General features: G+C 35.2%; 1 protein-coding gene across 4 annotated transcripts in view; it reads right to left on the reverse strand.

The window, feature by feature from the left end:
• Positions 1 to 13,391, reverse strand: part of LOC149803406 (zinc finger MIZ domain-containing protein 1-like) — a 410,193-nt gene that overhangs the window by 16,092 nt on the left and 380,710 nt on the right. For all 4 annotated transcript variants that reach the window (XM_089953103.1, XM_089953102.1, XM_089953104.1 and 1 more), the window contains 8 exons: positions 9,579 to 9,854; positions 8,508 to 8,757; positions 3,615 to 3,854; positions 2,997 to 3,224; positions 2,201 to 2,342; positions 1,605 to 1,740; positions 622 to 832; positions 36 to 141 (listed from right to left, as the gene is read on the reverse strand). In XM_089953103.1, the coding sequence (XP_089809229.1) occupies positions 36 to 141; positions 622 to 832; positions 1,605 to 1,740; positions 2,201 to 2,342; positions 2,997 to 3,224; positions 3,615 to 3,854; positions 8,508 to 8,757; positions 9,579 to 9,854 (1,589 nt within the window). The remainder of the gene's footprint in view (positions 1 to 35; positions 142 to 621; positions 833 to 1,604; positions 1,741 to 2,200; positions 2,343 to 2,996; positions 3,225 to 3,614; positions 3,855 to 8,507; positions 8,758 to 9,578; positions 9,855 to 13,391) is intronic.

The following is a 13,391-nucleotide window of genomic DNA, read 5'->3' on the forward strand; positions in this document are numbered from 1 at the left end:
TAAAATTCCAAACTGCTGTGTACAACTTAACTTACTTTTGGTGATGCAGTGTTCAGCAGGCAGCAAACGTTTGCGCAACAATCCCTGAAGTACTGACCGCACACTGGGCCTATGTACCAACTGTAGCACAAATAAGTGTGACTGAAAGAAAAAATAATACCAAATAAGTTGTACACTAGGCATACTATATATATATATATATATATATATATATATATATATATATATATATATATATATATACATACACATACATACATACATACATATATATATATATATATATATATATATATATATATATATATATATATATATATATATATATATATGGGGCTCAGGAAAAGTGTTAAGTTTTTTCTAAGGAGAACAAACAGAATCATATACAATTTCAAATTAGCATGTTACACAAAATTTCATTGCCTTTGCTTTCAAAATTATCTTGTCAATACAGTTCAATTAATATACAGTGGACTATTAAGAAAATACCTGTACAGGTAAAAAAAACAAATGTGCATGTTATACTGTTTGCTTTATTAACAAAAGTTACTGTAAATATCAATATTTTGTAAAATTCAAAGTGTAAAAGTCAAAATCAACCCTGTCATTACTTGTACTTACACAACAACAGGCGGTGACTGTGATCTGAATGGTGTTCCTGCCTGGCCGACAGACATTTTTGAGGTATAATGGTTTGTGAGATGTTTTGTTTTCTCCACGCAAGATGCTGAGAGGTGTTGCATTCACACTGACTGTCACAGATGCTGGCCAGTTGGTGTTCATCTGTCTGTCTTCATGATGGAAACACTTCAACTGCAACTCCAAGTCTGACCTATGAGAAGAAAGAAAGATGTCTGAAGAAATCTTGTTTTGAAGACTCTTCCCTTCTTTTTAATGTCCCACTGTGTTTGACAATTCTCCATTTTTCAAGATTTATTTCCTACTGATGACAACATTTCACAAAAATCATCATTTTGGCTAATTAAATTTATTTGTTCCCATCTTAACATATAAATACTGAGAATAAATATTATTTAAAAAAATTATTGCCTAATGAAAGCACCTAGATCTATGATGGTCAAGCACAGAGTCTAATGAAAACATGTCAGTCTACAATGGTCAAGCAATTTTCAAATTTATTTGTATGGGATTAAACAAATAGGTTTAAATTAACAAAAGGACAAACTTTTTATTACCTTACTTTCTAATTTCAAAAACAAAATGTACCAAAAATGTGTAATCCATAAACTGTTGAGTGGATTATGTAATTCAGTGAAAAACAGAACAACGAAAATGCCAAAAGCACAATAGCTGGCACATATGTACCAAAAAGTATGGTAAAGCCTAGTCGAATGATGTGAATAGTGTCAAGATAGCACACTAGGAGTGGACGAGTCAGCGAGTCATGTAAAGTCAGAGTTGAAATGGTACAAAGTTTCTACCACCAGCTTGTTGTGGGATAATCCAATTATGTAATACTCTTTGAAAAGAAATTAAATAATAAGAGTTTGAATGTCTGTGTATGATTCTGAGGATCCTTCTAGAATCCTCAGAAACATACAACTAAACAATAAATCTACCCTAATGAAGTCAATTTTACAAACCTCCACATAAGTGTCTGGTACACTGATTCCCGCAGATGGAAGACATGATTGCTAACAGCTAGATTGTGTTCTAATCTAAATGGGGGAAGTACAACACCATCTCGGACAGGGAACGTCAAACGTAACTCATCTGGATCTGCATTGACAAATATAGTTATATATGATAGTTAATACAAATATGGTAACTCATTACTAAAAGTACAGATATTTTTGCATCAAGTTAACATTTGTCACTCTCTCATCATAAAACAGATGGACTTTACTACGTAATTCAATGAAAGAAAGATTACACCACATTTCATGTTCGAATCAGGCAAGTGGCATTTCAACATATCCCCCCCAAACTAATCATGTTAATTTTTTTAATTTGTTTACAAGAAAAACAACAAAATCTGACCCAACTATAAAATATTAAGGAATAACAATTACATGTATATCCATATTAAATAATCCTATTTATAAGTCGGAGCTTTTAAAGGAATTCTATTTAAAAGAATTAGAAATGTCATAAAAAGGAACACTAAAGAAGTTTTATATCTCTCAGATAATTTGCAATATCTTGAATTAAACAGAGATCAAAACCGCTGATAACCTACCTTTCTTTGGCACCATAGTGGGTTTGTACTCCCCAACATATGGCTTTATATCACCTGGGTATGGTGGTACATTGCTGGGTGTCATAGGTGGGGTGGGGTTGCCTGGCAAGGGGGAATGAGGGTAGTTCATATTCTGTGCTTGCTGTAATAATAATAATAACAACAATAAAAAACAACTTCTTCATGGACTGTTTCTATTTCTTTCTTTTTCCCCCCATCCAACCCTATTCCAATTTATGTATAAAAAAAATGACCAAGACAGAAAGTTTGAGATAGTCAAACAAGGTATGGAGCAATGGAAAAATCAGAATTAGCACAGCTAACAGGGAAAAGTGTAATAATAGGAACTACTGTGAACAAAACATTTCATATTTCATGGGTAGGCCTAAAAACTTGCTTATTAAATTCTTATGACTATTTTAGTTTAAATAAATGCAAAGATATTCAACTTAATATAGTCACAAGATATTTTCTTTTGTAAGAGAAAGAATTCCTATACTAAAATCCATGCGTCTCAATATGTTGAAAGTGCAAAGAATAAATACTCGAGCTACAACATGCACAAGTGTAAATGAAAAATCTGATTAAGTGATGACAAGTTTAACAAAGTATTGGTATTAGGTAATTAAAAGGACATACAAGATGAGTAACTTTTCAAATTATAAACAGATATCACATATTCCAACATGTTAACTAATATCCGGAAAAAGGAAACACAAATAACAAATGAATTTTACAAGAATTCTTCTATGATATCCCCATTTTCTACTATAATCACAATAAATTCTACAAATACCTGAAAATTTTGCTGTGTTGGACTAGGGCTAAACTGTCCATATGCTGGCTGCCCTTGTGGCGCTTGACGGCTGGGTGGAAACTGGTTCACGTACTGTGGTGTCTGGCCATTGGGACGCATGGTTGGCTGTGGGCCAACATATGTTGGAGAAGGAAGAGGTTGCTGAGTTGGATACTGGGGTTTAGGAGGGTACTGATGATTCATATATGGACCCTGTGGGCCACCATACTGTAAGGGAATAAAAGCAAGGTTATGTACTGGAACAAAAATAGTGAAGTAAAAATATTGTTGCAAATGATAATTAAAGTACTGATAAGCATTATTCTACATACAAATGTGTTTGCAGTATATTTTTTATGGACAAGGTGCATAAATGTGGCCATATAAACATAGCAATTCATGCAATAATGATGCACTCTTGTGTCATTCCTATCCTTTTTCGGGACTGCACATAAAACAGATGACTGCATTCTGTGTCATATGTTTTGGGTGAAAACATGCAAACCTATTATATTCTCTGGTTGCACAGGAGAGAAATTTTCCAAACTGACAAGTTAGATGTGTTATCTTGCTCAGCTACACTGAATTATACACAGAGCAATAGAAACATGCTAATACCTGGGTGCCATTAGGATATTGTGCCATCTGTGGCCCTCGTTTTTGCTGCATGATTTGTTGTGGGTTGGGGTATGGCTGGACCGAGTTACGGCTCCTGTAGATGCTGGCCATACCAGCTCCTGACTTTATTGGTCCTGGTCCAGGCCCTGGTCCTGGTCCCTGACCCATAGACATTGGCCCAGGTTGTCTTTGCTGCATCCCTGGGTACTGACTGTTGTAAGGAGGCTGCTGACCTTGCATCTGAAAGATGGAGAGAATGATGAATTAGTATTTGGCAGTTACCTTATGACTTTTTGTACTTGAGCCATTCATGTGCAGCTCTGTGCTTAGCTCTGTCAATCCATTAAATTAAAAAATTCTTATATCACAAATATTTTACAACTAATATGCATTTAGTTTCCTGGTAAATTTCATCCTGTGTGCAGACATCTAACTCACAAAGGATGTAATGTTTAAGCTCCAACTGGTATAAATTTTTTCAATTCTAACACTGTGTTGAAAATCCGAGTTTTGTTAAAAATCTGAATCATTTTTCCAAACTAAATGATTTCTTAAAAACATTAGGGCAAAATCAATGGAAGATGGGGGTAAAATAGAATTAAAAATGAGTTTATCAATTACGTGTGTCTCACCTGAGTGACCTTAATGCAAAACAAAACACGTGTAAAAAAAATGGGTAACACTAAATGACATTGCACTAGTCATGATGGGACATAAAATCTGAGAAGATATATCCAGCAAGTGTTTTAATTTAATAACCTTCAATTTTTCTGCACACAAGGCAATAAACATTTAAGTCTACCCTGTAATAAATTAATCAACATTTTATTATTAAAGATGTATTAAAAGATATATTAATGTGGAGGCCTTAGCCAAGTTAACCAAATTACTTCCCTTACATGGACAACTAAAAGTGAGTTACCTCCCATTCCCCAGCTGACCAAGAACAAGCCACTCCTTTAACAAGCATAGGTGTGCTAAAGAGAATGGTAATGGCCTTTGGCAGGCACAGTGATTTTACATCAGGTCATGGTATGAAGGATGACATTTACTGAGCTGAAAATGCCCTGAAGGTATGGGGAGACCTAATCTCAATGGATACAAGATAAACTGTATTACTATCAGTGCTCTGCACCAACCACTTCCATATAAAAAGGATCTACTGACATTACTTGTCAAAAACACTGTACTGTATTTTGTAAGCCATTCACTACTGGTGGATCTAATTTCAATGAGAAATTTTTATTCTAAAGGCATTAAAACTGTCATCAGTATTTATACCATTTCAGAATCTGCAAACACATTTTCAAAAGTACTAGTATATACAAGACATAATATGATCTCAAACTGAAATTTCCTTACATATCTACTTAACTTAAATAAGATCTATATGGCCATACTCATTCAGTCCCAGACCTGTTATCAGTATCACTGCTGCTATGCCCCAGCAGCACTAAGCTGTGTCTAGCTCCTTGTGCCCCAGAAAGTTTTTACCTGTTTGGGAAATTTTGTAAACATCATGCACATGCATTCACTCTTACCTTAATTTCTTTTCTTGCATCCAATAAAAATCAATGAAATTTTCACCAATTATTCCAATTGAATTTGTCTACACAGTGATGTATTTTTTTCCTATTTGTCCAAGTCTTTCACAACTTATTTATACACTATACACAAAATCATCAAATCTATCTCGCAAAATATCCAACTGCCGAACATATCTTTCCTCTGCTTGCTCAATATGTTCGAGATCAAACCCAAGAAACATTTCTGATTGGTTTAATATTGATCTGATTCTTGGAGAAAAAAACATTTTTAACCAATCAGAGACGTTGCATCTAACACACATTCACCACAACTGGAGATGGGATCAGCCAATGAATGCTGTAAACAAACCACAACAACAGGCAGGATTGATGAGTTAAACAAAAATCCAAATGCAAGCCAGTTAGTTGAGTGTAAGACCTGTAATCGAAGAGCCTGAGGGTTCGACACCTGCTCAAGCCATCCATGAAAAAGGCCTTAGTTCCCATTTCCCAATAGTTTAAAAAATGCTATTTAAACAAGAAAAATAAACCCTCACATAATGTTTCACACTACTTCAGTAAATATGGTAAAATGTTTGTGACTCTAGTGGAGAATTGTCAGTTTTTTTGGTGATTTCCATACACCTAAAATGAAAGCATCTGGTTTCATATCAACGTAACTTTCACATGTATAGAAAGAAGCAAGTTCAAATAAATCTAAACTGTCACGTACGTAAGTGCATTAAATGTATATATGCATGTATTAGTATTTAAAGGCACAGCAGCAATCTACTGATTAAAAGTCAGGTTCTAAAAAAAAAATGCCAAGGTACCCTTGGAGAGAAGTCGCAACAAAGTTTCTCTAGTTTCATTACAAAATGTACACATCTGCTCAGAAAGTTTAATTCTATTAATTAATATTATATCTGCAGTAAACCATTCCAATTAAATTGCTTGCACAACAAATACTTATATTTTCCAATTCCTTAATTTCTTCATGATATACAAAATTGGGCACCTACATGAAGCAACAACATATAATGCACCAGTTGACCATGGTTTCATTTTTCTGCTGATTACTCCTAACTCATAGACCCAGATATGCCTGTGTATTATGCAACAGCAGATCTGGGTATGTGCAGCTGGACTCAACATACAAGCGAGTATGTATCATACATCTTTTAAAAGCATTTAATAGGCAAATAACAATTTGTACAGGTCCAGTACAATCCCCATCAATATCATCAGACAGGTCTCAAAAAGTTGGTATTATCAGATGATGATACAGCTGAGATCATGAAATGTTGATCTGGCAAGAGATTGTAAAATAATGATCTGACCTGGAGATCGTAAAATAATGATCTGGCCTATAGATCACAAAATAATGATCTGGCCTAGAGAACATAAAATGAAGTTGGAGATTGAGTATGAAATTAAAAGTGGCATTACAAAAGTCCTTTGTGATTGACTGGCATGAAATCTGAAGTTCAAATGTAAGCTTAGATTTTTCAAGGGTTCCATGTCTGTACTGACCTAAAAATACATTTGCTTTTTATGTAGTGTATATCCTTGTGTAGTACTAACTGCAAACTTGATAGACCTAGATCTGCCATGATGTGCTGGCAGATGTAGGTGTTATATGTAATTGAACATTACTTATAATCAGTAATTATAGCTTATAGTAATGACAGTAATGACTTAAAATGGCTCTTCTTGAAAGTGGTCAAATGTGGGAGGTTGAATTTGACTAATACTGAGTGCCTGAACAATCAAGAGAAAAAAAATGTATTCCTCTTCAGCAGGACAGCAAGTTTTATTTACTGGGAGATCTCAATTATTTTCTACGTATTTTAAAATTTATTTTAACATATCTAAGATTTACTGTGAATTATTTGGCATAGCTAGCATTGTATCTACTGCTTTACTGAAGGCAGTTATTACAAACTTGTATTTTTCAAAAAAGACAAATTAAAATAAGACAAATAACTCCATTTCTGACATTCCAATTCAAGTGTACTCAAGTCTTTTGCTCTCTTAACGTACTGCTCACCAAGATTACTAGGTCATAACAGCAAGCTTTACAAAGGTACAGCATGATATAGGACATGCCTAATCAGAGAAAATAAAATGTCTTTCACAGGATGTCAGCTATTGTGTAAGCTTCATGTCCCAGCTTTTAGATTACAATTTACACAAAAATTAACACACAAGAAGAACATCCATCTACTATAGGTGCTGCTTTTATTATATATTAATTTTTGGTGGTAAGGGGTGAAGTTTTCTTTTGAATGCTGTGATTTTTTTCTCCTTCAAGATAATTTGGGGGGTAATTATTTAAGGGATATAATATGGTGATATTTTTCTATAAACATACATCAGAGCTAACTTTTTTTCTCCAGCTACTGACTGAAGGAAATTTTTTAAGAAAAGTTGCAAGGACCGTGCCTCAAAACATGAAATTGTTCATCACAAATACAACTGCAGTACACCATGTTCTGAATCCCGATATGTTCAGAAATATTGTGGTACACTGCAATGTACAATTTTTCATGGTATCCAGCTCTGATGCTTAATTTTTTTATCACATAATTTTTTTCATGAGAAATATTTTCATTAATACAAATTACTTTAAATAGTTTCAAAACTCCATGTCTACTACAAACTTGTGACTTCTTGTAATGTATTAGATTAGATTAATGTACCACAGCTTAAAAGATTTGTACCTACACCTGGCCTACACATCACTGATGTTGCGGCTTGGCTGAACTCTCATGGGGACATTTTATGTATCACTGTCCCACTACAATGATCAAATTATGGGAATATGCCAAATTTCGGAGTACACTGACACATTGGGATTGGTAAATATACCCTAGGCCGGCTCAAGGTGCAACGCTGTGTAAGTTCTGCACTAACTGATTAAAACATACTAATGGCTGCCTCTCACAACACCAGCACTTTTTCCAAGAGTTCTGTGTTCTTGAATCTATGGAGTTTTCAATTTACTATTTCGTAATCATCTACTAAAGTGGCATTCTTGATTTCCTACTCATAACACCTCTAAAGTAGAAAAAAAAAACAGACCTTTACGAAGCCATTATGGTTTCTGTGCATGATTTGGTCCAGCACACCATGATGGTTAAAACATGTTCAATGTTGAACATGAAAATTGCAAAAACTGACAGATGGCTTTACAGTGACAATTGGCTGGCAAGAGCACTTGTGTAATGCTTTGCCCCGGCACCCTGGAGCGGATGGATACATGTCAGAAATCTAAATACTTGTGCTACGAAAATGATGACATGCATGCTGCAAAAACAATGACTCACTGCCTTGCATTCAATGTCAGCATCACCTGACCACTCACCTGCATCTGTGGTGCATACTGATTGTTCATGTTCATCTGCATGTTCATTTGCTGCTGTTGTTGCTGCTGCTGATTCTGCTGTTCCTGAAGTGCTACCATACTGGCAGTTGCTGTGGCTGTAGCTGTTGCTGTGGCAGCTGCAGCTACTAAGGCTGCTGCAGACAGGGCTCCTGGTGGGGCATGGTAGTCATTTGGAGCACCAGACATTGGGGTATTTGACCCAGGTGTATTAGGGGTGGGTGGGTATCCACTGCAAAAATGAATGTCTCTGAATTATTTTGATGGCGATTAAACAATATTTAAAATAGCGTTTTTATTTCAGTAACAACTTACAAACTAGAAAACAAGGAATTTAAAAAGCATATATGATTTTGTGTCATGTATTTATTAGTGTAAAAAGATATACAATATGCATTGAAATAATGTTTTATACAACTGAGGTTTCAGTAGACTTTGGACTTATACACAAAGAACAAATTCCAGGTGAAAAAAAGTATTAGTGTTGCAGGCAACAAAAGAATATCCTAGTACCCACTGAAATACATTTTGTTATTTTTGAAAAAGATACTAAAATACCACATTTTATCTTTAAAATGGTGGGGTGTCATTCAGATTTGAGTGGATTACTGTGCTTTTCAGTGGCTAAATTTTATCATCATGTTTATAATAGCCAGGAAAAATCAGAGTGACAAAACCTGACATCTAAGGAACACACTGCAGTAGGGATAACCCTGTATGGATTCAAGTTAAGCAATTTATAGTTACGTTGGAACAAAGATCAGTTTGGTAAATATAGGAATCAACAAATATTCGTAACACTTCCATCTGTAAAATCCAATATGCATCTGTGAGGGGTAAATCTGACTTTTCATAATGCTAGCCATACAAGTGGTGTGGTCATTCTAGACAGGGAAACAAAAACAAGTGCCAAGGTATTTTGGACCAAAAAATCCAAATGGACACTGGTCAAAGTGCTATACCAGATGGTGACAACTGAACGTGACTGGTAAAACTTGTTGCTAAAGCATACTGCACTGTATTACAAAATAAGACTGTCCGTAACATTTTTACCTTGGCCTTTGATAGGACCCAGAGTCTCTTCTGTACAGTGTTGCATTTTGCACTGGGTTGTAAGCTGGCTTCTGCAGCTGGCTGCTTGGGAAAGCCTGAGGTGGCTGTGTGTAGTTGTTGCCTGACATAGAAGAATTGGTGTAGCCTGACTGCGTATTGTGTGCATAGGGGCCGTTCTGTGGAGCTTGAGACATCCCCCACACTGTGGTTACCACGGAGAGGGACTGCTGGGGACCACCCGCTGGGTTACCTGCTGCCCAAGCCGCATTTGGATCACTGAAACAAAAGCATTTGATAATCGCATGATAAACAAAAATGATCCTAAAACAGACATTAATGAAAATTAAACACACACACAAAAAAACTGAACAACAAAGTGTTGAAATACAAGTTGCAATGAAATCAATACCACAAACTATAATGAAGATATTCAAAATGATGTTGATCTCATCATCTTAAATGGAATAAATCATTACTAAATGTCTATGCCTTCATCAAAGCAATTAGTAAAATATGATCAGTCAAGGAAGTCATCAAACAGACAGAAAGTGATTCACTTTAAAATTAATACTGAAGTTAGCTGTTATATTATATTCCCTGGATTTTGCTTTGCAACTTAATGGAGAATTTCCTGTAATGTTTAAGTTTAGTGCTGCATACTGCCCTACTTATCAAAGCACACACTCATCCCTTAACCCTACTAAAACCTGCAAATAAGAGAAGACTGATGCAAAGCTAATAGGGTTCACAGCTGAAATCTTCATTCACCTGTTTACCAAGTAATGCAAAAATGTGTTGGGCCTGAGATGATAATGAAAATAAACTGACTCCACTGATATATGGAGTTTTAAAAAAAAAAAACTGGCTGCCATTTAGGAGTGGAGTTTTGGGATGTATATTCCTTTACTATATTATCTTACTGTTTTTTTCAGTCTACAATACTATCTTTACAATCTGCACCAAAATCTGTGTTCACTTTTCAGATTTTCTTCTTAAACCAAATAAATGGAAACAAATTTAACTAAGCAATACAATTTCCAACTGGCAACCAGGGATTCATCACAAATTCATGAGTGTGGTTCAGATCCACTTGCTTCCCCAAACAACATAGGGGGAGTGGGATAGCACCTTTAGACACGCATCTTTATCCAGGCGTGAAAAATGGTTGCTTCCACTGGTCACATCTTACAACTTGGCGACCTGGAATCAACTGTGCAAACTAGCCCCAACAAGTCTGGTCAAATTTTGGGAAGTCGTGTTAAAGGAATTATTTTGAATAATCTTTTTTTACTTTTTAGTAACAGTGACAATTTCTGACAATGAATCAACCTCATTTGTTTAACCTAAATGCACATGGCGCTGGCATGCTTTGTCAATTTTGGTCAAATATGTTGAGCAGTTTCTGATTAGTTTCATAAAAATGTGCCTGTTTCTAAAACCTTCTGCTAACCATGGTTGTGGAAGGCATGATGTGTATTCCGATGCAACGTGACTGACATGACAAGCTCTATTAAGGCCGAGTTGACAACAAAAGTAGACATGTAAAGCATTATCCTGCATTAAAAACCAATTCAATAGGGGAAAATTTTGGTTTTCTACGGTGCTTTATGGTACTGCAATACCAGTAGCTTATTTAGTGCCAAGGCAATTGAAGTAGAGCTTTGCCTGAGGACACATCACATTCTCTGACCCAATGGTCTGATTTTGACCTGTGCCCTTTTGCTTAGAAGTCAGGAACCCAACTTTGACAGTACATAATCCAAAACCTTGGCATAGTCACTTTAGCAAGAACAATAGGTCATTACATGGAAAATTTGTTTTTTATGGTTACTAAAATATGTGACACAGGGGAATATACGCAACAGATTTTGTGATCAAACAGAGAAGATATAGGAAACTGCTACATGTAAATGCATGAAAAGAATATCAATGGAACTGGAAAAGTGAAAATACTGGTCATGATTTCAAATCTGAACAGACATATAGTTTTGAAAGTGTGTGTGTTTTGGATTTTTAACGTAGCTTAAACAATTTTTCAGTCTTATCGCTATGATGTCTGCAGTCAGGCAGTTTATAGTGATGTAACATAATGTCTCACCCAGTCATATTATCCCGACACCAGGCTGACCAGTCCTAACACTAACCTCTTAATGCTGTGTGCTTGGCGAGGCAGCTGTTAGTACCAGTTTTAGTCTTTGGTATGACTCAGCCTGGGTTTGAACCTGCAACCTCCCAAATCTGAGGCAGATGCTCTAACCACTAGGCCACCAGAGCGGTCTACAATTTTATGACTATATAAAAAGGTTAGTGATCACCATGATAAACTTTTGCAAATAGTACTACACTCCAAAAACAACTACCATTTAGCAATAACTCAATAGGACAAGAACAACTATCATTTAGCAACAACTCAATAGGACAAGAACAACTACCATTTAGCAACAACTCAATAGGACAAGAGCAACTACCATTTAGCAACAACTCAATAGGACAAGAACAACTACCATTTAGCAACAACTCAATAGGACAAGAACAACTACCATTTAGCAACAACTCAATAGGACAAGAACAACTACCATTTAGCAACAATTCAATAGGACAAGAACAACTACCATTTAGCAACAACTCAATAGGACAAGAACTACCATTTAGCAACAACTCAATAAGACAAGAACAACTACCATTTAGCAACAACTCAATAAGACAAGAACAACTACCATTTAGCAACAACTCAATAAGACAAGAACAACTACCATGCACATCAGTCTAACGTATCTGCATATCTCCAAGTTACTCGCTTACTTTGCCCATGTAATGATGACAGCTGAATATGTCTAAGAAAAATATTTTTAAAAACTCCTAATTACAAATCACCCAAGTTTTTGTTTTCCTTCATGTTGTTAAATATTTAAAAAAAAAAATTTTCCACAAACCAACCTTTCAGAGGACCCACTTCTCCTGTGTAGCTTATAGTGTCTTGAGTATCTTTGCAAGCAAGACTAGAAAAATCCATTTCTGACTGGAGAACGATATTACAGGAGCAAACTATTATTTTCTGTTAAGAACAGGTATTCTGTTTCAAATTGGTTTCATTTTTAAAATAATATTTTCTGGTGCAAACCCTGAAACTATGCATGTAGAGAAAATAAAGGGAACACAATATCCCAAATAAACTAGATCTCTGTTGAGTAAACTGTTTATTGTAAATCATCATGCTGCAAAAACCAGTCTACTTCTTCTGAGCCTTTCTCATAATTAAAGCAAACAATTAGTCCCAAATTTTATTTTCTGGTACAGTTTTGTTTACATTGCATTTCTGATTGATGTACCATACTCTTAACATCAACCTTACTTGAATGAACCTTTGAAAGTCCAATAAGAAAATAAAAATCCCCAAAATGTCATAATAAATCAAAGTATTAAAGCAGAAAAATGCTGATTTGAAAGGTAATGGTACCAGGAAAAAATAACAATGTAATGCTGGAGGAAATATATATAACCAAGCCTACATTATAGTGGTCTAAACGCATGTTGTTAGTAACTTGTCTGACAAACCAAACTAGTTCCTGGTGTCAGGAAATCACAAAATGGACAGCCATAGCATTAAGTGATAATGTGTTTGATCAAGAGCTGTGTTCATTCTGAGAGACTTTTCTTTAATCATAGGCATAAATGTTTCCTTAGCTCAGTATTTCCCTTTATCGGACATTTAACACAGTTCTTTTGCAACGTAAAAATAAAAAATAGCTATTATGGTTGATACAGCCAATTACAGAAGCCATTACATATATTGAACTTAGATATTTTTGTAAT

The sequence above is a fragment of the Sinohyriopsis cumingii genome, chromosome 3 (genome assembly GCF_028554795.1).
Source record: "Sinohyriopsis cumingii isolate HCF-2022 chromosome 3, ASM2855479v2, whole genome shotgun sequence".
Lineage (NCBI taxonomy): Eukaryota > Metazoa > Mollusca > Bivalvia > Unionida > Unionidae > Sinohyriopsis > Sinohyriopsis cumingii.